The following is a 24,390-nucleotide window of genomic DNA, read 5'->3' on the forward strand; positions in this document are numbered from 1 at the left end:
AGAGACACGCTGGGGGCTCTGCCCTCGAGGCCTGTGTCGACGCCGTCGAAGCTTTCGGCGCCGCTCTCGACGTTGACGCCCATTCCGTCAACGCCCTCAACGCCTTTCGAGGCAGCCTTGTCGGAAGGTACCCCGTGGCATGGTGGCACCCCCCAGAAAGGCGATGGCTAAGGCTAAACATGTCTTTGTGCCTTTTTCTGTACCCTCTTTCCAGCCTCTGGATTATATTTCTGAGGTGGATGAGGGGTCTGAGGAAGGTGAGGTTCCTGCATTGGTTCCTGATGACATTGTTTCTGGTCACAGTCAACTTGAGGACTTGCGTCAGTTACTGCATGACGCCAGTGGTCTTGACACCTCTCCGGCGGTGGAGTTTGGTAGGCCGGAGCCTGGCACGCATGCCGAATCTTCATATCGGTGCCTCATGTCGAGGGTCACTGAATACCTGGGTGGGTCTGCCCCCCCCCCCTGGGGATTTTCAGCAGGATGACCTGACTGATATCTTGGACCAAGGTCCTCCAACTGACCCGGTGCTGCCATTCCATATGGCCTTGCAGAGAAGGGTAGCTGCGGCTTGGACTTCTCCGGAGAGTCTCCCGGCAGTGAGCAAGTCCTTGCCGAAGAAATATCACCCAGCCAGTGGCGACCCCTGCTACTTGACAACACACCCTACTCCGGAGAGTTTGGTGGTGCAGGCGACTACGACAAAGTTTTGACGGCTGGTCGAAGAAGGTATTTTCTTCTGGGGGTATGGCGCTTCAGGCTGCCAACTCCGTTTGTGCCTTGTCTCGTTTCACGCGCACAGTGTGGAACTGCATTTCCTTAGCGGCTGATCATATCCCAGAAATTGAAGGAACGGGATGGTTTATTTGCTATTGTGCAGGATGGCAAGGACGGCATGTGTGAATCCGTTCAGTCGGGTCTGGACATGGTTGATTGCGTCAGCCGTTCTATGGTGACAAGCACTGTAATGCGCAGGTTTGCGTGGTTGCGGAAGTCGGGTTTTGCTCCGTATGTGCAAAGCTGGCTCCTCAACATGCCCTTTGATGGTGAACATCTTTTTGGCAGCAAGGCTGACGAGAGAGTCTTGAGAGGTTGCAGACCTCGAAAGCTGCAACCAAGTCGTTGGGCGCTGCAGTCCGCCAATCTCCGCCTTTTCATCCTAGGGGACAGCAATGGAGGGGAGGTTCCTTTCGTTATTACTCATCCTTTAGTAGAGCTGCAAGTCAAAGGGGCAACAATAGGAGTGCCAGAGGTGGGAAACAAGGTACTCGAGGTGCTAAGGCCGCACGAGCAGTTGCCTCTTTGCCCTCAGGCACTGCCGCAGCCACTTCAGCTCAGTTATGAGGCCCATGCTTCGCTGGTTGGGGGAAGGCTGGTGCAGCATCTTGTAGAGTGGCATGCCATTACTTCAGATGTGTGGGTTCTGGAGATCATAACCCACGGCGACTGTCTTCCTTTCCGGCAGAGGCCTCACGACAATCCACCAGGGAATCTCTCTTTGAAGAGTCCAGATCCGCTCCTTGCGCAGGAAATTCAATCCCTGCTGGAGAAAGGCACCATAGAACTGGTGCCTGTAGCGGAGAGGAACAAGCGAGGGTATTCCCCTTCTTTTTTTATTTCGAAGAAAGACGGGGGATTGAGACACATCATGGACTTGTGCGGTTTGAACAATCTACCCTAAAGGAAGTTCAAGATGGTTACTCTTTCTCAAGTCCTCCAGGCCCTTAAACCTCGAGACTGGTTGGTGTCTCTAGACCTCAAGGACGCTTATTTACATGTGCCGATCCATCCCAAGCACAAGAAGTATCTGAGGTTCGCGGTTGGCGACTCGCACTTTCAGTTTCGGGTCCTGCCGTTCGGATTGACCTCCGCCCCGAGGGTCTTCACCAAGCTCATGTTGGTGGTGGCAGTGTATCTCAGGAAAGGGGGGATTCTCGTCTACCCCTACCTGGACGATTGGTTGATCAGGGCGCGCTCTCCCGAGCAAGTCCTGGATCATCTGTCTGTCACTTGCCACTCCCTTCACAAGCTGGGCTTCTCCCTCAACTTAAAGAAGTCCCACTTGACGCCAACTCAGAGGCTCCAGTACATCGGAGCAGGGCTCGACACGTCCCTGGGGCAGTGTTTTCCTCCCCAGGTGAGGGTTAATCACATTCAGCAGATGGTGCACAAGTTTCAACATGCCCGGAGTCTCCCTGCGTTCGAGTTCTTGAGATTGCTCGGCCTCATGGCATCCTGCATTCTTCTGGTGCCAGAGGCCAGGTTGCGGATGAGATCTTTGCAATGGGCACTCAAGCTCCAGTGGTCTCAGTCCTCCGGCAGGATGTCGGACCCCGTTCAGGTGCCGCCCTCGGTCGCCCAGGACCTTCTGTGGTGGGCCGTCGAAAGCAATCTGATGAAGGGGGCTCCGTTTTGGCTGCCCTGGTCGGAGGTGACAATCGTGACGGACGCGTCCCTCACGGGATGGGGATTTCATGACAACGAGCTGACCGTCAGCGGTCGTTGGTCTCCTTCGGAGTCCAGACTCCATATCATTCTGTTGGAGCTGAGGGCTGTCAGGCTTGCCCTGAAGGCTTTTCTGCCGACTGTGCTCGGAAAGAATGTCCTGATTCTGATGGACAACACAGTGGCCATGCACTACCTCAACAAAAAGGCGGGACAGGGTCACTTCCTCTGTGCAGGGAGGCGATGCAGCTCTGGTTCTGGGCAATCCAGCAGGAAATTTCGATCTCGGCAGTTCATCTGGCCGGAGACGAAAACTAGACGGCGGACGCTCTGAGCAGGCAGAGCGCGATCTCTCACAAGTGGGAGTTGGCTCAGGAGATTCTCCTGGAGTACTTCGCCCTTTGGGGGACCCCTCAAGTGGATCTCTTCGCCTCCAGTGTCAACCGGAAGTGCGAAAGGTTCTGCTCGCGGGAATTTCCTCCAAGAGGAGCCTTAGGAGACGCGTTCGTGGTGTAGTGGTCATTCCCACTGCTGTACGCGTTTCCTCCAGTCCCCGTCATCCCGCAAGTGCTGCGGAGGTTACGGAGGTTCAGTTCCCAGATGATCCTCATTGCTCCAGCATGGGCCAGGAGGACGTGGTACCCGGACCTTCTCGACTTGTCCATCTGCCCTTCACATCGTCTTCCCTACCGAGACGATCTGCTCTCACGAGAGGGGGCGTCAGGTTGTCCATCCAGAGGTCAGATCCCTCAACCTTCACGCTTGGCTTCTGAAAGGTTGAGGTATAAGGATTGGGATCTCCCTGAAGACGGGATGGAGGTGTTGCTTTCGGCCAGACGGCCGGCAACAAAGTCCCTGTACCGTTGGAGAAAGTTCTGCGACTGGTGCAGGGTTAAGAATGTGGATCCTTTTTCATGTGACATTCCTGTGGTTTTGTCTTTTTTGCTTTCTTTAGCCCACAGGGGCTTGCAAGTGGGTACCATTAAAGGTTACCTGGCGGCACTGTCCATATTTAAGCACTCGTCTGATGAGTGTTCTTATTTTAAAATTCCTTTAATTTCTCAGTTTCTAAAAGGGCTCACTAATGTGTTCCCTCCGTCACCTTTCCAGGTGCCCAGTTGGGATTTGAACCTGGTTCTCAAGTTTCTAATGGGCTCTCCATTTGAGCCTTTACATTCTTGCCCTTTGAGATTGTTAACTCTTAAAACTGTATTTTTAGTTGTGGTCACTTCCGCTCGCAGAGTGAGTGAGTTACAGGCATTCAGTTAAGCCACCCTTCACTGTGTTTCATAAGAACAGGGTTGTCCTTAGAGTTCGTCCTTCCTTCCTTTCTTCCGAAGGTGGTGTCGGAATTTCATTTAGGCCAGAAGGTTATTCTTCCGGCGTTTTATCCTCCCCCACATCCTACTAAGGAGGAGGAGAGGCTCCATAGGTTGGATCCTAGGAGAGCTTTAAGCTTCTATATTTCTTGCATGTCCCGGGTCAGAGTGGACGATCAGCTCTTTATTGGTTACGCTTGAAGGCGTTTGGGACAAGCTGTGACTAAGCAGACTTTGTCCAGATGGATTATCTTGGCAATTTCTGAATGTTACCGCCTGGCGGGTAAGGAGCCTCGGGTAGGCTTACGGGCCCATTCGACTAGGGGTATGGCTGCCTCTACTGCCCTGCAGAGGGGTGTTCCTATTTGTAACATCTGTGATGCAGCCACTTGGGCTTCGGTCCATACTTTTGTACGTCACTACTCCCTAGATTCTGTCCGTGGGCAGGATCTGGCCTTTGGCAAGGCGGTCCTTTACTATGCAATTTGATTGGACACTCTAAATTTGTGTATTCTGAATTATTTTCCCACCTCCTTACGTTGGTACTGCTTTGGGAGTCTGTCATAGATATGGAATAGGTCGGCGGACCCAATCCCCTCGAAGAACAAGTTACTCTCCTACCTGGTAATGTTCTTTCGATGGGATGGTCCGACGACGTATTCCTTATCGCTCCCTCCCTGCCTTCCCCGCTACAGAATTTCTTATGCGATTGCAGCTTACGTTTCCGCAAGGCTTTCTGTGGTCATACTGGCAGTTGATCGGTGCCACACGTTCTGGGAAAAAACTACAACTGAGGCTACGGGCGTTGTGCGTCCTACTGTAACATCCGGTGATGTCGGCTCGACGGAGGCCCTCAAGGACGGACAGCGTATCGACATCATCGATGCAGGACGCAGATGCCGAAAGATTTTCCGAAGCCGCACAGCTGTGGTGATTACTGTCATAGATATGAAATACGTCATCGGACCATCCCATCGAAAGAATGTTACCAGGTAAGAGAGTAACTTGTTCTTCTGTTGTATTTGGAGGTATGTACAGCCCTTTTGCTTTGCTTACCTTGCTCAACTCTTTTTGGGGGGCACCGGCCAGTCCTCAGGGTTGCCAGTGAAGGGGAGATCATGTCCCAGTTTGAGATTCATGTGTTTTTAATGCAGCACACATCATACATTGATGTGCTTGGTGTATTTTACAGTTCTTTTTCTGTGTCTGTTACTTTTTTGATGTACCTAGGCAAGGCTGGTGGCAGTGAACCGCATTTTATTCATATTTGCAGTGCACTTTCGTGCACCATCTTTTTTTTTTGGGTGGTTCTTTTTTTAACTATATAATGACATTTCAAGGACCATATACCCAAAAATGGCCACATGTCTAGTAAACCCTGTGTTTGGCTGTCTTGTTGTTTGGCATTCTTCTGCTTTCTCAGGTCCTGAAACTGCCACGCATGGTGCGAAAAGGGGTCTTCGGACCATCCGCTCTTAATCGGCATCCATGCGACAGCATGTCTGTTGTTGTGCAGATGTGGAGTTTGAGGCTGTCCACGATTGGACAGCCCTTACCTGTTTGAATTGTCCAGGTCCTTGCCATTAGTGACCTGGGGCAGCCCGACTTTGGGTTAAGGAGCCCTGTAGATTTTTCTCAGAATGTCCACTGGAGCCAAGACCGCAAAGAAGAGCAGCTCGAGCTGACGATCTGAAAGGTTGGAGCTATGGACAGTAGAGGTGGGCGAGCCTACGTCCGCATGGGCAAAATGGAAAGAAATGCCTATAAAGGGCACCAGGGCCGCATTTAATTTTCTCAAAGTTTACCATTTCTTTCAATTTTGCCCACGCGGAACAGGCAAAATGGAATGAAATCCCCATATATGAAACAAAAATAAACGCGCCCTGATGCTGGCTGTCCCCTAGGCTCGGCCCTACCCATAAAATCCCTTGCTCCCCCAGCTCTAATGGACAACCAGCATTGCCAACACCAACTCCTGGTGAAGACCTGCTTTTCTTGCTGTGATGCTAGAAGACCATTGCTGGTACATCTTCTCTTTGACTGGTGGGAACTACCAGTCCAGACTTCTGCCCAAAACGCCCACCACCAGAAGCCATTGAAAGTGTCCCAGGACCATCCTGTCGGCTGCCCAGCCTCTGCAAAGGCTTCTCAGCTGCACCAGCTGCTATCTTGCACTGGACGACTAAGACCATCTCTCTTGCTGTTCCTGCCCTCCTGTATGATATGGGCACTTCCTGGAGCTGGTGCTTTCACCTCACCACGTAACGCGCCTATTGCCAGGTTTTCCTCTCTGCTGCACTACTCTGTCTCTTTACATTGTGGGGCCCACTGTTGCTGCTATCCTACGGTTTCTGGCCTGTCCAGCAGCAAAGTCTGTCAGAGCCATCCCAGAACCAAAGATTGGAAACGCCTCATGGTCAGACCCAACTCGGACACAATCTTCAGCCACTGCACATGTGACCTCTGGACCTCCATCAATGGGGCCAACCGTAGAAGTAAGTGTCCATACTGACTTGGTGGTCACTGAAAAATCAGAGTAATGGGCCTGATTGTGCTTGCTTGTTTTCAAGCCCTTCTCAATTATATGAAGCAAAGTCCACTCCCTAACGCTCTTGCCTGGCTGTAATTGAGTTCTAGCGAAGGATGGGCCCCTATTGCGGTCGAATTGAAAGTGTAACTCGAACTTCAATACTTACCTGGTATCTGCAAAGGTGCTTATAAACTACTTATCTTGCTAGTGTGTTGGCCCATCTTTACTGGCATCCCTTCTTCGGGTTCACCCTTTCCAGTTTCTTTTCACTCACTTCAAGATGGGTGGGATTTGCGTCCCTTGTTTTCTCTCACTGTGGAATACACTGCCCTCTATTTATCATATAGCTGTGATGAACCGCTTTGTTTTTCTTTCTCTGGAGTCGAGTCCGGTACCATGGGTGCAGGAGCTTCTCTTGCTCCTGCTTATCGGCATAGTCTTGCCCCGTGTACCATTGACATCTGCTGCAAGACACTTGTGCTATTGTTGGCAGTCTTGTGTCTTTCTGCTCAAAGGTCCTGCGGGCCTGGGACGAAAAGGGCAAGGTCACCTCTCTCCTCGCCAACCTCTCGCTTCATGCCACCTTTCTCCTTCTCTTGAACTGCTGCGCCTTGTTAGCAGTCTTTGTGCGGTCTGCCGTGCTTGCCATTCTCGCCGTGCTCGTATTGTGCTCTTTTGCTACACCTTTTTCCCTGTGGGGAAAAGGAAAGGTTGTCTGGTGTGTGTAATTTGAATCAATTGCCTGACCCTTATGTCGGGACCTGTCAGGTAAACATGTTTTATATTAGTCCATGGTTTTGTGTGTGAAAAAGTATTTGTGTCGGAAAAGGTGGGGGGAATGGAGTGTCAGTGTATCCTACGGGACGTGATAGTGAATGTTGGTGCAATGGATGAAAATTACCAGGATGTATAACAGAACATAGTGGATTGTTCGAACGGTAGTGTTCTGTCATAGTAGATTGGGTGTTCGGAAGATGACAATCGGAGGGACGGGATTAGTAGGGTGTGTGGAGTAAATTGGAATAACCAGGATTATTACTATGAGGTAAACAGGGGGAATTGTGGGAATGGTAATCCGAGGGACTAGAAGAAGCGTTACCGGGAGTATTCGGATGGAAGCCAGGAAAAGCAGGATTCTGGGAGTTGTGGTTCTTAATAAGTTTATCAGATGCAAATGGGTTGTTGTTTTTACCTTTGGGCAAGGAAGACCCAGTGGGTGGAAGAGATGAGCAGAAATAGCTTATAGAAGCTTTATGGACTTTGTTCCCCTTACCATCCTCCTCGTGATGGTACCGCGTCTCACCTGGGGTATTCCTCCGAGCATAATCCTGGGTTCCCCTACCCAGGTGATCCTCCTCCACTGGTCCACCCCCATGAACTGGATGCAACAACGATGGCCGTGTCCTGGCCACCTGAATAAGGTATTCTCGAGGTGTTACTCGGAGAATACCCTCAGGTTTCTCACATGCCCTTCCCCTTTGCTGATTTGACAATGGGCTTTCATGGGGAAATTTCTACATGAAACACCGAATGTTGGTTCAAGGTTTCCAGCATATTACCGAGATGGCTATCGTTGGGATTTCTAACCTTTTTCATGGTTGATCATGTTTTTCAAAAGAGATGATTCAAAGAATTCTTTTACTTCTTTCTCTCTCGATTTTTCTTTCCCGTTTCTGACTATCCATTAGTTATTCTATTGCTTCAGGACAGATTTCTATGGCATGGTCCCTCTCACCACAAAATAGGCATACTTCCAACTGCAAGGTTTTTGATTCAGCCAAAGATTTTAGTGATATAGTAGATGTTGATCCGCCCTTGTTCTTATCTAGGAAGCTAAAACAACATTTCTGGGGTGTTCTAGTTTTCTATATTTTGACTTGTCTGGTTAATAAATGGTTCTTTCTGCATCTCCTCACTCGGGTGTCTTGTCTCTTCCCTTAATGATTTGTACTCTATTATTCCCTCAAAATAGTACAGGTGGGATTATGTGATGTTCTTTTTGGTAGAGGGTTTTTAATACCCTGTTCTGATGTTTTGCAAGATGGTATTTTCTCCAGGATCTTATGTGTTAGGCTCTCTTTGGTCATTTCCCTTAACTATGCTTTCCTCTGTGTTAACTCCCCAAAACTTCCCTCGTCTTCAGTCCTAAAACTGGGGAAATGGGATGCTTCCTGTACATACTTCCCTTTCTTCTGGAATTAAGTCGCAAGTAAGTTCTCTAGTAACAGCATTTTGTATTTCCGTTGCCAAGAGAACGGATCCATCGCGGGTTCTTGCAGGATTTGAATCCTCAGGGTAGAGGATGGGATAGTGTATTGGGGCCTTATCAAACCCACCTGGGTTTTTAGTGTTTCTCTCGGGTGGGGAGTTCCATAGGTTGTCATATGAGTTCCTAGCACTTCACCCCGCCAAATGGTTTTGGGCAGAGAGGAAAAGTTAAGTATGGCCAATTTTACCTAATTTCCTCATGATGTGAGGGGAGAGATTTTTTACGCCGGTTTTTGACGGGCACCACATAGATGGCAGAGGTGGTAGAATAATCCATCCATAAACCCAGGGACATAAACAATGTGATCTCTTTCTGGGATGTGGCAGTTGTAGGGACGTCGGAGGTAATAGCTATTTCCCTCTCTCATTTTTTGGTCGGGACAAATGGCTTGAGAGCTTAAGGGGAAAAATGGAACTCCTATTTTCTGTTCCAAGGACAGGAAGGGAGGTTTCATGCTCTCCATTGGTTTCTAACCATTGAAGGCAAAAGGGTTTTGACAGGGTTTGTCTGTGGATTGCAAAGGGGTATGGAGGTCACTATTTGGACTCTCTACAGGTAATGGGGTTCTCCAAAGATTATCAATTGGATCATATCCCACTGCTGACACCATATATAAGGAACATATGGTGGCAACAAGTAAGACGGACACAAGTGATCACAAATCAATGGTTTTTATTGAACAATGAATGTTAAATGCAGGTTGGAAAAACGCCTAATCTAAACCTAAATCTAGGATGGGAGCAAGCGTCGACCATCAAATGAAATATAAAGCAGTCCTATTGGAGGTGTCAAACAAAAAGGCTTACACTAAGAAAACCTATTGCCAATCCTTACAACTAATAAACAATGGGTGTGGGATAGTTTTCAAGAAAAGAAAGAAGTGTTCTCAAATAATATGTCAGGATACGGTAGCCTTGGGTCTCCCTCCCCCACGTTTTGAGCACAGGGAAAGGTGGGATAGTGGAGTATAGTACAGTCTCGGGCTTCTCCAGCACGAGGCAACAGTTCCAATGGCAGCTCTTAGGACTGTCGATGGCCGAGTCTTGTTTCCTTCGAAAGACTCTTGCCCTCGAGGGCCTGACATGTTCAAAACAACCAAAACAAATGTTCCATTAACAAATGAAAGTTTGTAAGGATGATAATGGTTCACCTCTGGGTCCCCCTCTTCTGGGCGCTGACCCTTCACCTATTGTGTTCCACAATTTTACACCAGTTCTTTTCTTATTGAACTTTAGATGATAGCTTCACCCCTGGATCTCCCTCAGTCGGGTTCGGACTCCTCTTGATTGTCAGTTCCAACTGCTAGTACTTGGGTGATAGCTTCATCTCTGGATCTCCCTCGGTCGTGCTCTGTCCCCTCTTGACTGGTTCTCTTCTTCTTTGGCGGGATTCAGTTCCCTTGTTTCTCAATGTCTTTTCCCAACAGTTTACATGGACATTCCTCTGCCGGATTCACATTTGTCAACACTGTTTGTTAGGAACTTTAGACTTTGCCCCTCTTGACTGGCATCCCTTCTTCAAGTTCACCCTTGCCAGTTTCCTTTCACTCACTTCAAGATTGGTGGGATTTGCGTCCCTTGTTTTCTCGCACTGTGGTACTTTTTTTTATCAGATTGTAGATCAGACTTTTTTATCAGATTGTAGATCAGACTTTCAATTGTACAGGGATTTTGCTTGACCTCCTGTATGACCACTTTGAACTATCTTTGGCGGCTCTCCTGCGGCCTTCTGGTTTCTGTAGTTTCACTCAGTAGAGAATCGACCAGAGTCTCTTCAGTTAACACCCATGTGGTGTCGGTTTCCCTTTGCAACTGGTCTCCCCATTCACACTTTTACAGTCTTTCAACTTGGGTCAAACTTGCCACTTTGTCACTCTCACTCAACACAGCCTGGTTCTTATTGGTTCTCCCCTCAACTCACCGGCTGTGATGAACTGCTTCGTTTTTCTCTCTGGAGTCAAGGCTGGTACCACATGCGCGGGAGCTTCTCTCGCTCCTGCTTATCGGCATAGGCCTGCCCCGTGTACCGTTGACATCTGCTGCAAGACACTTGTGCTATTGTTTGCGGTTTTATGTCTTTCTGCTTGAAGAATTCATGGGCCTGGGGTGAAAAGGGCAAGGTCACCTCTCTCCTCGCCACCCTCTCGATTCCAGCCACCTTTCTCCTTCTCTTGAACTGCCGCGCCTTGTAAACTGTATCTTTGTGCTGTCTGCCATGCTCGCCTTTCTCGTTTTGTGCTCTTTTGCTCCACCTTTTATGCCTGTGGGGAAAAGGAAAGGCCGTCAGGTGTGTGTGATTTGAATCAATTGCCTGACTTTGCCTAACCCTTCTGTCAGGTAAACATGTTTTATATTAGTCCATTGTCTTGGGTGTGAAAAAGTATTTGTGTCAGAAAAAGGGGGTGGGGGGATATGGAGTATACGAGTATCCTACGGGACGGGATAGGGAAGGTTGGTGCAATGGACAAAAATGACCAGGATGGAGAATAGAACAAAGGGAATTGTTGGATCGGTAGTGTTCTTTTATAGTTGATTGGGTGCTTGGAAGATGACAATCAGAGGGACGGAATTGGTAGGGCATGTGGGGTAAAGGGAATAACCAGGATTATTACTATGAAATAAACGGGGGTAATTGTGGAAATGTTAATCCGAGGGACAAGAAGAAGAGTGACCGGGAGTATTCAGATAGGAACCAGGAAAAGCAGTGTTCTGAGAGTTGTGGTTCTTAATAAATTTACCAGATGCAAATGGGTTGTTTTTACCTTTGGGTAAGGAAGATTCAATGGGTGGAAGAGATGATGAGCGGAAATAGCTTATAAAAGCTTCAGGGACTTTGTTCCCCTTACCATACTCCTCGTACTGCATCTCACTTGGGGTATTCCACCGAGCATAACCCCGGGTTCCCCTACCCAGGTGATCTTCCCCCACTGGTCCACCCCCAGAAACTGGATCCAACAGCGATGGCTGTGTCCTAGCCACCTAAATAAGGAATTCTCAAGGTTTTACTAAGAGAATACCCAAGGTTTCTCACAATATATATAAGTACGTGTGTTTTGGTGACCTAGGCTTTTCTGACATTTTACCTGCTTAGTGTTTAAGGCCTAATCAAATTATATGTTTTGTACTTCTGTGTAGACTCCAGTAATTGATTATTTTTGGTGTGGCTAACTGTACTTAAACATCTCTCCCCATATCTCCTGAAGTCTGCCTTACTGCTCAAACTACGTTACCTTGATTGTTTGGCTAGACTGAGTGTCACATACCATGTTCACTTACTGGTTTGACCTATCAGAACAGTCCTACAAGGTTGGTTCAAAGAATCCATCTTATCAGTTACATTGATGTGCCATGGAAGGATCAGCCATTCAGGGTTTTAATTTTGCAGGTTCTCTGATAGGTTGGCTGGGACTCACCAGACCAGGGTTCTATATTACCAGCAGGGGCTCTGGAGCCATTGGGAAATGTGACCACTGACACTATGGAACCGAAGCATGAAAGACCACACAGGGATGCCAGGAAGCTCTAGCTGTTAAGTTCTGTCAAAGCCAATGCCTGGAAGGTGGAGCTCTGCTCTCCATCAACCAAGGGAGGCTGTTGCAGTGTTGCCTTCCGTTGAGCAAGCAGGATCATAAGGTTCACAGCAACTTCATTGGACATCTCCTTGAAGCTCGTGGAATCTGTTGGCCTGTAGCTGATCTACCACCCCTGGAATTGGACCTCTGTGTGCTATAAACATGGTGTAGCCCTCCATTCTGCACAACGTTAAAAGTCAGCTCATTGACGGACTATGACTTCTTGGCTCTGCTGCCCTCCACCAGGTAGAGGGGTCCTGCTGGAGAGGAAGATCCCTGTCCTTGAATGCCTGCTGAGCCGTGATAGGTCTCATCAATGTCCTCCTTTGCCATGGGTGCTGCTAAAGGGGTCCAAATATCAGCATGGTAGTCACCGGAGCTCCTAATGCATTGATGGAAATGGTAGTCCCCAATGGCCCAGGCTTACCTGAAGTCTATAGAGACTATGAGCTGCCCTGCAGCTGCGCCCTGTCACTGTGGGATTCTCAGCAGCGGTGCCACCCTGTTGCTGTGGGCTTCTGGGCAGCGGCGTCACCTTATCGCTGTGGTCCTCTTAGCAGCAACGCCACCCTATTGCTGTGGGCCTCTCGGCAGTGGCACCACCCTATTGCTGTGGGCCTCTCGGCAGTGGCACCACCCTATTGCTGTGGGCCTCTCGGCAGTGGCACCACCCTATTGCTGTGGGCCTCTCGGCAGTGGCACCACCCTATTGCTGTGGGCCTCTCGGCAGTGGCACCACCCTATTGCTGTGGGCCTCTCGGCAGTGGCACCACCCTATTGTTGTGAGCCTCTCGGCAGTGGCACCACCCTATTGCTGTGGGCCTCTCGGCAGTGGCACCACCCTATTGCTGTGGGCCTCTCGGCAGTGGCACCACCCTATTGCTGTGGGCCTCTCGGCAGTGGCACCACCCTATTGCTGTGGGCCTCTCAGCAGTGGCACCACCCTATTGCTGTGGGCCTCCTGTCAGCAGTGCCACCCTATCGCTGTGGGGCGCCCGGCAGAGGAACCACATTATTGTTGTGGGCCTCACGGCAGCAGCGCTGCCCTATCGCTGCGGGCCTCCTGGCAGGGGTGCCACCCTATCGATGTGGGCCTGCTGGCTGCAGCGCCACCCTTTCACTGTGGGCTTCCCAGCAGCACTCCAAAGGTGAAGCCTCATAACCGCAGTGCCCCCTCTTGTGAGCTTACTAGAAGTGGCCTATCGGTGCGTGCTTCCTAGCAACAGCACTGGTATGTCTGCTGCTCTTGAATGGCAAGGAGTCTAATGGAGAGATGGATGAATTGGTGGCAAGGCACAAAACATGCCGAACTTTCTCCTGACCTCCGTGGTCCAGCTTGACGACCTTGGAGCTAAGCAGCTATTGCATTCTAGAATCTGTTAGCAAGCCTCTCGGTGATCACCTGCACACAACTGGCAAGCTCCAACAGCATACCCCCTTCAGTGTCAGCTTTCCAGAAGTGGGCTCTGTAGGGCGTCCTAGCACCAGTACCCAGTAATCATGCATCGTGGTTTGTTGACTACTTCCCACGAGCATTCAGTCAGTGTGGGCTTTTTCCATCATTGTATGGCCAGCTTCCTCCCAGAAATGCTGTCCGTGCGTGCATTCTCCAGTGGTGTCCACACTATAAACGTCTTCCAGTTGTGCCAGCAGTATAGTTTGACCCCACTCGTCTTCCCAGGACCAGGCTGTTTTCCATTTCTGATGCCGTTTGTTGTGTTTCTAAACTTTCTATGCGCTGTATTCTGTGCTCACTGTGCATTCCTTGTTTCAGGTCCTCCATCTGTTCCCACTACTAGGCTTTTATCTCCTGCCATGGATTCGACCTTCTCTGTGCCTATTGTCTGTTGTCTTGTGTTGTGCCATGTCCTTTCATTGCCCTCACGTTTCTGCTCTCCTTCCCACAGCCGCCTGCGGAGGATTCCTCACAAAGCTGAATGGCTCCATCACTAGCCCGGGCTGGCCCAAAGAATACCCGCCCAACAAGAACTGCATCTGGCAGCTGGTGGCCCCCACGCAGTACCGCATCTCCCTGCAGTTCGACCAGTTTGAAACGGAAGGCAATGACGTGAGTGTCTGCCCCCCACCTCCAGTTCCTTTGTGCATATTAACCATAAGTGTATATAACGTAACGCAAGCGACAGTAGCACCCCGTTGTTGCATGTTGGGGGTGTAACCATACATCCTTACTCTAAAATCTACAGGAGGGTGAAATATATAGCTGTTCATCTTAAACACAGGCGTCCGCGCCTTGTCTTTATCAAATACCAATGTGCACAATTCCAGTGTGTATCCATGTAGCAGAATCCACAAATGAGCTTCCATTCTTTAAAAACAAGTCCCTAATTCTTAATGATATGCATGAAACATAAGCAATGTTAACTCCTTTTTAGGTATATATTGAACACGCTCACCCATAATTCCTCTATATATGGTAGAATAGATATTGTCCTCATCTCCCCGGTGTATCGTCCTGCCATCTAGTGGAGGGGGCGGGGGTCTGGAATTGTATGCAGTATCCTGTTAAACCTTTACATGTTGGGGCTTGCAATCAAGTGTGTCGGTAAGGATTCCGAGGTCGACTGAACCACATAATGGCACGCGCCCTAAGGTAAAAAGACAACAAAGAAAGGTCCCGGGAAATGGGGAGTTGCTTCTTTAAGGTCATGTGGGAGTAACAGGGTTTTGAACAATTGTAAGGTCGTGGCTTTTTTTCGGAGGTGAGCACTGTGTGTTGGAATGAAGACTTTTTTTGTTAGGAGGGATTTTCAAAGCTGCCACTGTGATGGCTTCTCAGAGGCTAGCCTCGTGGATGTAGGTACAGTTAACATTTAGAGATGGCCCAGTAATAGAGGTCAACGTAGATGTGTTGAAATACTTTTAGGCCAACGACACGTGCAAGTACAATATAAGAATAGTATAAACATTTCGGTACACACACACTTTACACTGCTAAACGGTTAATTACGATGAAAGAAATGGTAGAAACTACCCAGAAAAGTGTGGAGCGTTTGTTTTTGTGCAACCAGGTTCAAGCCAGTTAACTTTAACTTCAGTAGTCTTTGCCTAACCAAGTTAGTAAGTGCCAGTCTTCAGAAATGAGTCCAATACACAAGTGTGCCTGGGACTTAACCAAAGCAAACAGGTAAGTAGTATTAAAAGATTAAAGCACCAATAAATACGACTAGGTTTGGAAAGGAATGGAGTTACACCACAAGTTGTACACTCTGGGGCAGTTGGAGGCACAGGGGGAGCAATCCTAAACTAGCCTGGTAGTGTTAAGGTTGTTGACTTTGTGCCAATGCAATCCCTATGGGGTAAAGGGCGAGCAACAAGAGTGGTATTTACACTTTGGCCCCTTTCTCCAATTCTTGAGTTAGCCACCCACAGGTAGTTTACAATTACCTGCCTTAAGCCCCGCCCACCTGATGCCTTCCTGGTTGCCGCTCTTTTGGCCTTAGCCCTGCCGACTTGGTGCCTTCCTGGTTGCCGCTCTTTTGGCCTAAGCCCTGCCTACCTGGTGCCTTCCTGGTTGCCACTCTTTTTCCTATTTAAGCAGTCCTCCAGCCTCTTTTCCTTTACAGGTGGGGAGCAGGTGCAAGTGGATCTAGGTCACCTGGACTAAGCCCCACCCACCTTCTTAGCCCTGCCTCTTCCTTTTGTTCTCAACTCTTACATCAAGGGCATCCGAAGTGAAGGGCAGACAAAGAAAAGAGCAATTCCTGTTTGGCCCTGTTCGGACCAGGAGGACCAGGGCCCGAACCCCTGCCCAGACAGCAGGTAAGCATACACCAACATGTGTTTTACTCCCTCTGTCCCCACAGGCCACCCCCACCTCTGGTCCCTTGTGATGCTCCGTTGTCCCCCCCTTCTTGCATACAGGAGTTGCCTGTTTTGCTTGATTCTTCTACCCTGCTTCCCCCCCTTCCATTTGTGTCCCCCCCACATCCTACCTCTGCCAATGCTTGGATTTGACTTTTAGGGACTTCATTGACTCACGGTGTGTCACCCTCTCTCAACTCTCATGCAGGACTTGCTTTCTTCTGTGCACTTACTCTATCAGAATTGTCCTATGTCTTAGCTCTTGCACTATCTGAAATGTCGCCAGGCCTAGTGCGATAGTTAATTTCACATTCTTCTTGTTCATGGCCTGTAAGAATGTCATTGTATTTTCCCTTGTGCCTTCACTTGCCTTGAAGTGCTTTGAAACACATTGTGTATAGGCGCTATATAAATAAACTATCATATCATATCACTGTGCCAGTGAACCATACTGTCAAGTCCTGTTGCAGAACATCCGAGTCGTAGCTTTCAGGTTTGGTTCCACCCATGCAGCGGTTCTGATCTCTGTTCCAGAAGACCCTGAACTGGACGGGAACCCCATTGCAGGATGATCACTGCTACTCTCACGATGAAGGAAGACCCGTAGGACATGGCAAGCGAGGCAAGGTGGCAGGTTAATGACTTTGTGCTAAGATTTCAGACAGGCCCGTCTTGCAAATGCGAGAGCAGCTGCTGCAGGTAACAAAGTTCCTGGGCCACATGCTGAAGATCTGCTAATTCCCAAGCTCCAAATCTGGATGGTCTCGCTGAAGTGATGTGGCGTTGAGGGATGGTCAGCTGCAAGAAAGACCCAGGGAAACTTCTGAAGTCTACAAATGGCAGAACAGCATGCAGGACATACATCTGTTTTAGGCCCCCCAAGTTTAGGAGAGTAAGGCTCAAAGGTCTTCCCCAATGATGGTTGGTGGATCTTTTAATTGGAGGGACATAAATGGTTCCCACAAAAATGTGTTCGCAACCGAAGATAGCAAGGGAGCCGAACCAACCAAGGGATTCTCAAGGCAAAGAACATTTTAAAAATCATGGGTTAAAATGGTGCATTTTACAGCACAATTTATAAGACAAATTAGGGCAAAATCCCCACAGTTTGCATCCGGTTTTGTAGGGTAACGCATGAAAAAATACAATAGATGCAAGTCACCAACAGTGCACTAGAGAGTTTTCCAACTAATTTTCATGATGCCTTTGCCCACATTATATGCCAGTAGAAAATACTTTTTCATGCTGGCTGTGCCCATACATGTCCATTTAGTTCGCACCAATATGCGCCATTAATAAAATGCCATGACACAGTAAGAAAATATACTCAGACTGCACCAATGTAGGCCAGTCTACCTATGGAATAACACTCATGTTTGCTTTACCCTTGGTTGCCTAGTAGAAGATGCTATGCAGCATTAACCTGCCCCAAATCAGAGGCCCAATCAAATCACCAGTGCACATGCAAGCAAACAACCGCATACATTCATACACATTCACTCACACACCCATAGACATTCACTCGCACACCTTAACACCATTCATGTTTCACCCACACACCCATCAACCATCCACTCCCTCATTCACGTGCGCACTCAAACATACACTTATTCCTTCACATACAACCACACATGCTTCCCTTTACTTGCACCCCTCTGTCCAGAATTTGCTCTGCCTCAGGACAGGCTCCTACGACAGCTCTTTGGCTCCCTGGCTCCCACACAGCCTTAAGCTACGGGTGCCATTTTTACTTCCAACCTGGTGCTCTACAGTTCCACGTGGAAGCAGAACGTGCGCTCTAGTTGTGCATGGAAAAACACGCTGGCTGCTGTCTGCAGGTCGTGTTTACAAATACAGAACGTGGAGATGGGGAGCCTGCGTCTCAGCGCTCAGTATGTCTTTACCTTGCTAAGCGTGCTTCTTTCTTGGGTTCTTGTCTCCTTTTTCACCCTTCAAGGCTTCGCTCAACTCTCGCATCTTTTGAATTCTCTGTTTGGCTGTTCTGTCATCCCTGTGACCCCTACAAAGTGCCATGCTTCCATATCTGCCTTGTGGCATACTCACTCTTTACTACTGTCTGGAACTCGCTTTCCCTGGAACCTGCCTGCAGTCTATTGGACTCATCACCTTAACACAACACTCAGGTTTTTACTTCTTTCAGGAAGATTTTTTCCTGTGTTTTTCTGGCAGTCATCTCTGGAGGTTACCTGGTCTGAGTAACAACCTTCCAGGCAGGGTGGCATCTGAAGTGTCTCACCCCCTATCTCCATGTGTCCCGGTCCAAACAGAAGACTCACCAAGGAAAGGTCCTCATCAAGCCATCTCGAAAGAAAGCCCAGGTGAGTCATTCTGGAGATATTGAGAAACCCGACAGTACCACGCACAGGAATCGGGGAGAACTTCCTGTACCTGCACATACAAGGATGAGCTGGAGCACTCGCTGCTCCACGCCCAGTCCACATGAATGTGCAGGAAAGGTCCACAGCAATGCCGGTAAGTACATTTAGATCTGCAGTACTCCAGCCTGCATCCCCAGTGGATCGTGCAAGGCTGGGTAAGCAAAAAGGTCCGGCCTTACATGGTCCGTTTGAACCACATTTCCCATTGACAATTAAAGCCAATCCGAGGAGAGCTTAGTGTTTTCACTAGGCTGGTTTTGCTCATCCAGAATGTTTGGTGGGTTGACACCCCGTTGCAAATTATGGACGAGCCACTCCTGATGTACCCTAGTCGCTGGAGAGGAAGGAAAACATCCCCAGTGATTGGCTTGGGCAATGCTGGTTGCTTCTAATGCAGTCCTCTGGGTCTTCTCAGCGTGGTCTTTGCTTTTCGGGTTCTAGCTACCAGTGGGCGACCTTCAGAATGGCTCCAGAAACACTCCACCACCCCAACATTTGAGTTGGGAGATGCACCCGTCCACCAATGGGAAGGATTTGCACCATTCAAACGGGTAGTAGCTGTTCACGTATGGACATCCAGCAAACCTACATCTGCCCAGAAACCAACAATCCACTGGGAGAAATGTGGATTGGGACTAGGCACTCCCAATCCCAGTTTCAAAGTGTTCCGACACACACACCAAGAACAGGGAATCCATGGCTGCATTCTGCGACAGTGAATGGTGGTGCATCTAAACCCCATGCTTAAAGTGACATTTGTCTAATTTACTATTCATTTTATTTCAAAGGTATTATGGAGGAGATGGAAATAAACATAGCTTATTTTCTCACAGTAAGCATAGTCAAGGGGAAGCATCAGGTGCTGTGGGGCTTTGTCTACAAAAAACCTAGTATACCAAGGAGCCTCATCCATAAAGAAGAAAGGCTCATCCACAGGCTTGTCAACAAGAGAGCCTAGTCTACAGCACATTAGTCCACGAGGGAGCTTTGTCCACGAGACAACCGCATCTATGACCAGCTCGTCTACGAGAGAGCCTCATCTATGAGAAAGGCTAGTCAATGACATGCTCGTCTATGGGTGATCCTGGTCTATGGGTGATCCTGGTCTATGGGTGATCCTGGTCTATGGGTGATCCTGGTCTATGGGTGATCCTGGTCTATGGGTGATCCTGGTCTATGGGTGATCCTGGTCTATGGGTGATCCTGGTCTATGGGTGATCCTGGTCTATGGGTGATCCTGGTCTATGGGTGATCCTGGTCTATGGGTGATCCTGGTCTATGGGTGATCCTGGTCTATGGAAGAGCCTGGTCTATGAAAAGGCTAGTCTGCAAGGAGCCTAGTTAATGAGAAATACTTGTGATTGACTGTCTAATCTACGAGAGATCCTAGTCTACCTCCTCTACGAGGGAGCCAAGTCTACGAGAAAGGCTAGTCAACGAGAGAGTCATCTACCTATTGAGAGCCTACTCTATGGGAGAGCCTCATCAATGAGAAAGGCTTGTGAATGGCAGGCTTGTCAACCGCCTCATATACGTGAGATCCTTGTCTACAAGATGGGCTCAGCCACAAGAAAGGCTAGTGAAACACGCACTCATCAACAACAGGCTTGTCTACGAGAAATCCTCATCAATGAGAAATGCTCATCAATGACAGGCTCTTCTAGGAGACAGCCTCATCAGCGAGGAGGCTTGTCAATGACCGCCTTGTCTACAAAACATATGAGTCAGTGACAGGCTCATCTACAAGAAAGTCTTGTCAACAACATTCTATTTTATGAGAGCCTTATCAATGAAAAGGCTCATCATTAGTAGGCTCGTCTACGAGAGAGCCTCGCCCACAACAAGAACGCCAGTCAATGACAAGCTCGTCTGAGATACTAGTCAACGATACTGGTCTGAGAGCCTACTCTGATGCAGCCTCATCTATGGGAGAACCTTATCAGATTCTAGTCAAGGAGAATGGCTTCTGAAATTAGGAGGACTCTTAAACGTCAGCAGGTTCATGAGTGTGCCTCGTCCACAAGGGAGTCATCACGAGGTGCCTTGTCTACAAGAGCGCCTTGTGTATGAGAGCACCTTGTCTATTCCTTGTCTATGTGAGCGCCTTTTTGTACGAGACCAGTTCATCCACCTTAGTCTCGTCTACAAAAGAGCTTGTGCATGTTAAGGGCCGTCTTTGAGGGAGGCTTGTCAAGGAACACAGCTAGTTAACATGACAGGCTCCTCTACTAGAAAGCCTCATCAACCAATGACCATAGTCCACAAAAGGCCTCCTCTACGAGTGTACTTTATGTACGGAAAGGGCTCTTGCTCATCAGCTAAGATCTTTTTCTATGAGGGTGCTTGGTCCAAATGAGATCCTAAGCTGTAACGGGCCAGTCAATGAAAATGCTACTCTATGAGTGGACTTTGTCAACAAGGGAGCCTTGTCTACAAGGGACCATAGTCCACAAATAAGCCTCATCAATAAAGGCCCTATTATAGGGCATTATCTATGACCGTCAGCACCGGCTCTTCTAATAAAGGCCTGATTTACTAAAAGCTTCCACACACCGCCTTCCTCTGAGGGGGCCTCATCTGCGATTGAAACCTCGCATACAACTATTTAGTCAATGGCCATGCCTCTACAAAAGCCTATTACAGAAATCTGTCGTGGGCAACCTTGTCAGTGAAGGGTTTCGTCTAGGACTGCGTATTGCACAAGATAGCTATTTTTGAGTAGAAAGCCTTATAAAACGTGTTCTTGTCAATTTGGGAGGAGACAGCCCTTGTCTACGAAAGACCTCTTCCGTAAAACGCCTCATCATCAAAATCCATTTGTATGGGAAGCTTAGTTCTTGGCAGGTTCAGCTATAGAAGAAATTAATCGCAAGGGCATTATCTATAATGAATTAATGAGGAGAAGGCCTATGCAAGGTCCATTGGCACTCGGCAATGATGCAGCTGTTTCAATTTTTACGCCCTGAGGGGGTACCAGTGATACAGAGTGTGTTGTACGTCTCAGGTGAGACATATAAACATATAAAGCTGGATTTCAACCCTATGAATCTTCACATATATTACAGCCCTTCTCAAATTACAGGAAAATCCAACCAGCTTCATTGTTGCCCATTGACACCCTTGGTTTTGGGCACCACAGTGGGAGGATTCCTATTTACATTCCGAAAACCAATGGAGACGAATAACATTAGTCAACTAGGTGTTTTTCATATTCGCCCATGGGCGCACTTCCCAATTAGTACTAAGGCTGCCAGCAATTCTCCCTACCGACAAGCCAGCCAACCTGTTTTCAGGCGCTTCAACTAGTGGCACTAGCGTGCTAGTGTTCCTGGCCAAAGGAGCTGTGGAGCGAGTCCCTCTGTCTCAAGAATATCAGGGTACCTATTTCCTGGTCCAAGTAAAGTTGGGTGGATACCCATCCTCGTGCCTACGCTACCACAACATATTCCTCCGCTCACTATAATTTAAAAGATTTCGGAAAAGAAAAGAGGTTTTCGCCCACCTTACCAAGGAAAATGTTTTCCATCATCCCTGGACAAGTAGAACACTTGCATTCACCACCGTTGTTGCAGGTTCCTGCGTTGGTGGTGAAAGGCTGCCACTTTCAATTAAAGATTCCTACTGCATCTTCCTGGTTACATCCTCCCAGCTCATGCTATCTTCCTGGAAATACAATTGGACAAGTCCTCTTACACTGCTACCCCATCCCTCGACAGGGTCAACGCCATTCTCGTCAAAACACTATTGCAGCAACAAGATTTCCATAGCCCGGACATGAAAATCCCTCCCAAGATGACAGTCGCTTCACTTGCGACCTGTCTAGGAGTTCCCAAATGCTGACTTGCAGTAGATTGCCGACCATTGGGACGACAAATTGTTCCTCGCATGTCAATTTCACATCACTCTTCAGAAATCTCCAGCCTCATGCAAGGAGCTCCTCTCACAGCACAGAAGCCACCAGGTCACAGTTACATCCGATGCATCCAGGGATGACTGGGGAGCCCACATCAGCAATTTTCCTGGAGTTGTGGGCGGTGTTCAGGCCTCTGAAGCCATTCACCTCAGAAAGCCTTTCATGTGTTTACAGACGATGGAACCACCACGTTCTATATTCGTAAATGGAGTGGCTTCAGATCAGCTTTCCTGTCTGCCAAAATGCCACCACTCAGGAAATGGCATCTTGCTCAGGGGATGTGCCTATCTTCTTTCACCTACCAGACATCCACATGTGCGTGGCTGATTCTCCCAGCAGGGAGCTCCATTCCTGCCAAGAGTGGGCACACCTCCACTATGAAGTAAGTTATAGGCATTTTACAGACATTGTGGACGTCTCACATCATAGATCTGCTTGCCCCCTGGGCCAATTCAAATTGTCTTGACTTTGCAAGTAGATTCCTGCAACCATGCAGCGTGGAGCTTCATGCCAAGGTAGTGCAGACTGACTCGGGTGGCCCCTGCGTGGACAGTACATTTTTATTTGTGTTGCTCCTGGCTCTTTCATCAGCATCGCCAGTCCAGCTGCTGCAAATCTTCAACCTCTTTTCCGGGGACTAGGGAGTGGTCCACCTTCCCAGCCTCACTCCACCTTGCTCGAGCTCCTGCTGCCATTTCTTGCTACGAACATTAGTGGAACCGTTTCTGAGTTTGGTGTGCTACATGCGGAGCAGACATCTTTCACTTCCAACCGCAGCAAATTATGCCTTATCTGCTCTCTGTGGCATGCAGTGGTCTAGCCCATGTGTCTCAAGTTCTCTTGGCTGATTTTTCACTCTTTACTCAATAAAACTTCTTAAGGGCCTGCTTCTGATTTCTGCCACTATTCGCTCTGGCTCCTGCCTAGCAAAATAATGCGTCCGCCATACTTTTTCAGTCCCTACATAGGACAGACATGTTAATGTTAAAGGATATTTGTACTGCGCACTATCACCACCAGAGTGGTCCGCTGGCGGCACTGAAAATAAAAAGGGAAGGAGGAGGGCGAGTTAGCGGGAATAAGCTGGAAAAGTGCAAGAAAGCAGTGATGTGCTGTTGGCCTCAGCCCAGTGGGTCCGTTGGCTGGGCTAGGGGTGCTTTCCGTTCGGTAGCCGTTGTGTACTGTCTCTCTCGTTTTGTCTCTCTCGTGTTCTCTCTCTCTCTCTCTCGTTCTCTCTTTCTCACTCGGTCATTCTCTCTCACACTCTCACTCTTTCTTCTTCCCACTAGCCCGACTCACTTTGCATGTCACACCCTGGATGTTCTGATCTCCTCAGACCTCCACTTCACTAACCCTCTTACCACTCCTCTCTCTTGGAGTGATCACTTTGTCCTTTTCCTGCAGGTCAAGTCGACTCCAGCACTTCCACCTACTGGATCAGTCATCCGACCCATGAAGCGTATGTCAGTTGAGACTTTTTGCTGCTACTTTCTCTCCTTCTGCGCCTTTGGCTGACTCGCACCCTTACACAGCCCCCTCTAACCTTCATCTGTCACACTCTGATTGTCCTTGCCCCTGTCATGAGGATCCGCTTGAAGACCAATTGCTAGTGCAACTCTTGGTACGATTACGACCTCGCCGCCTTTAAATACAAGTGTAGGGCGGCAGAGAGGAAGTGGGGTCCCTCGGGCGCACCCTCTGACAAACTGGCCTGCTCCAAAGGCAGTACAGACTCTCAGTGCTCTCTAAGAAGAGAGCTTACATCCAAGTCTGCATCTCTGCAGCATCTAACAACTTAGCCGAACTTTTCAAAATCTGCAAGGAGCTGGCCAATCCTGCTGCAGTCTCTACCTCTCCTGCTCCTTCCCAGGCCCTCTGAACGGCCATGGCTTCTCATTTCACAGCTAAAACTCAGGACATCCTGTCCACTCTCTCTTCCTCTACCTTCTCTACCACTCATGGCCTGTCTGTGGCCTTCTCTACTCCTCCTTTCTCCTAATTTCCCCTGTTCACCCCGTCAAATGTTTCTACTCAAGTCCAATCTATGAAAGTCTCATCAAAGCAAGTTCTCCCCTCCATCCAGAACTATCAAGGGCCACATCGACACCCTTGCTCTAGCCTT

At 48.7% G+C, this 24,390-nt stretch overlaps 1 protein-coding gene across 2 annotated transcripts in view; it reads left to right on the forward strand.

Moving 5' to 3' along the window:
* BMP1 (bone morphogenetic protein 1) overlaps positions 1-24,390 on the forward strand; it is a 984,430-nt gene that overhangs the window by 570,979 nt on the left and 389,061 nt on the right. For both annotated transcript variants that reach the window (XM_069617748.1, XM_069617749.1), the window contains exon 14: positions 14,042-14,202. In XM_069617748.1, coding sequence (XP_069473849.1) covers positions 14,042-14,202 — 161 coding nt within the window. The remainder of the gene's footprint in view (positions 1-14,041; positions 14,203-24,390) is intronic.

The sequence above is a fragment of the Ambystoma mexicanum genome, chromosome 10 (genome assembly GCF_040938575.1).
Source record: "Ambystoma mexicanum isolate Mex_15411 chromosome 10, UKY_AmexF1_1, whole genome shotgun sequence".
NCBI classification, from domain to species: domain Eukaryota; kingdom Metazoa; phylum Chordata; class Amphibia; order Caudata; family Ambystomatidae; genus Ambystoma; species Ambystoma mexicanum.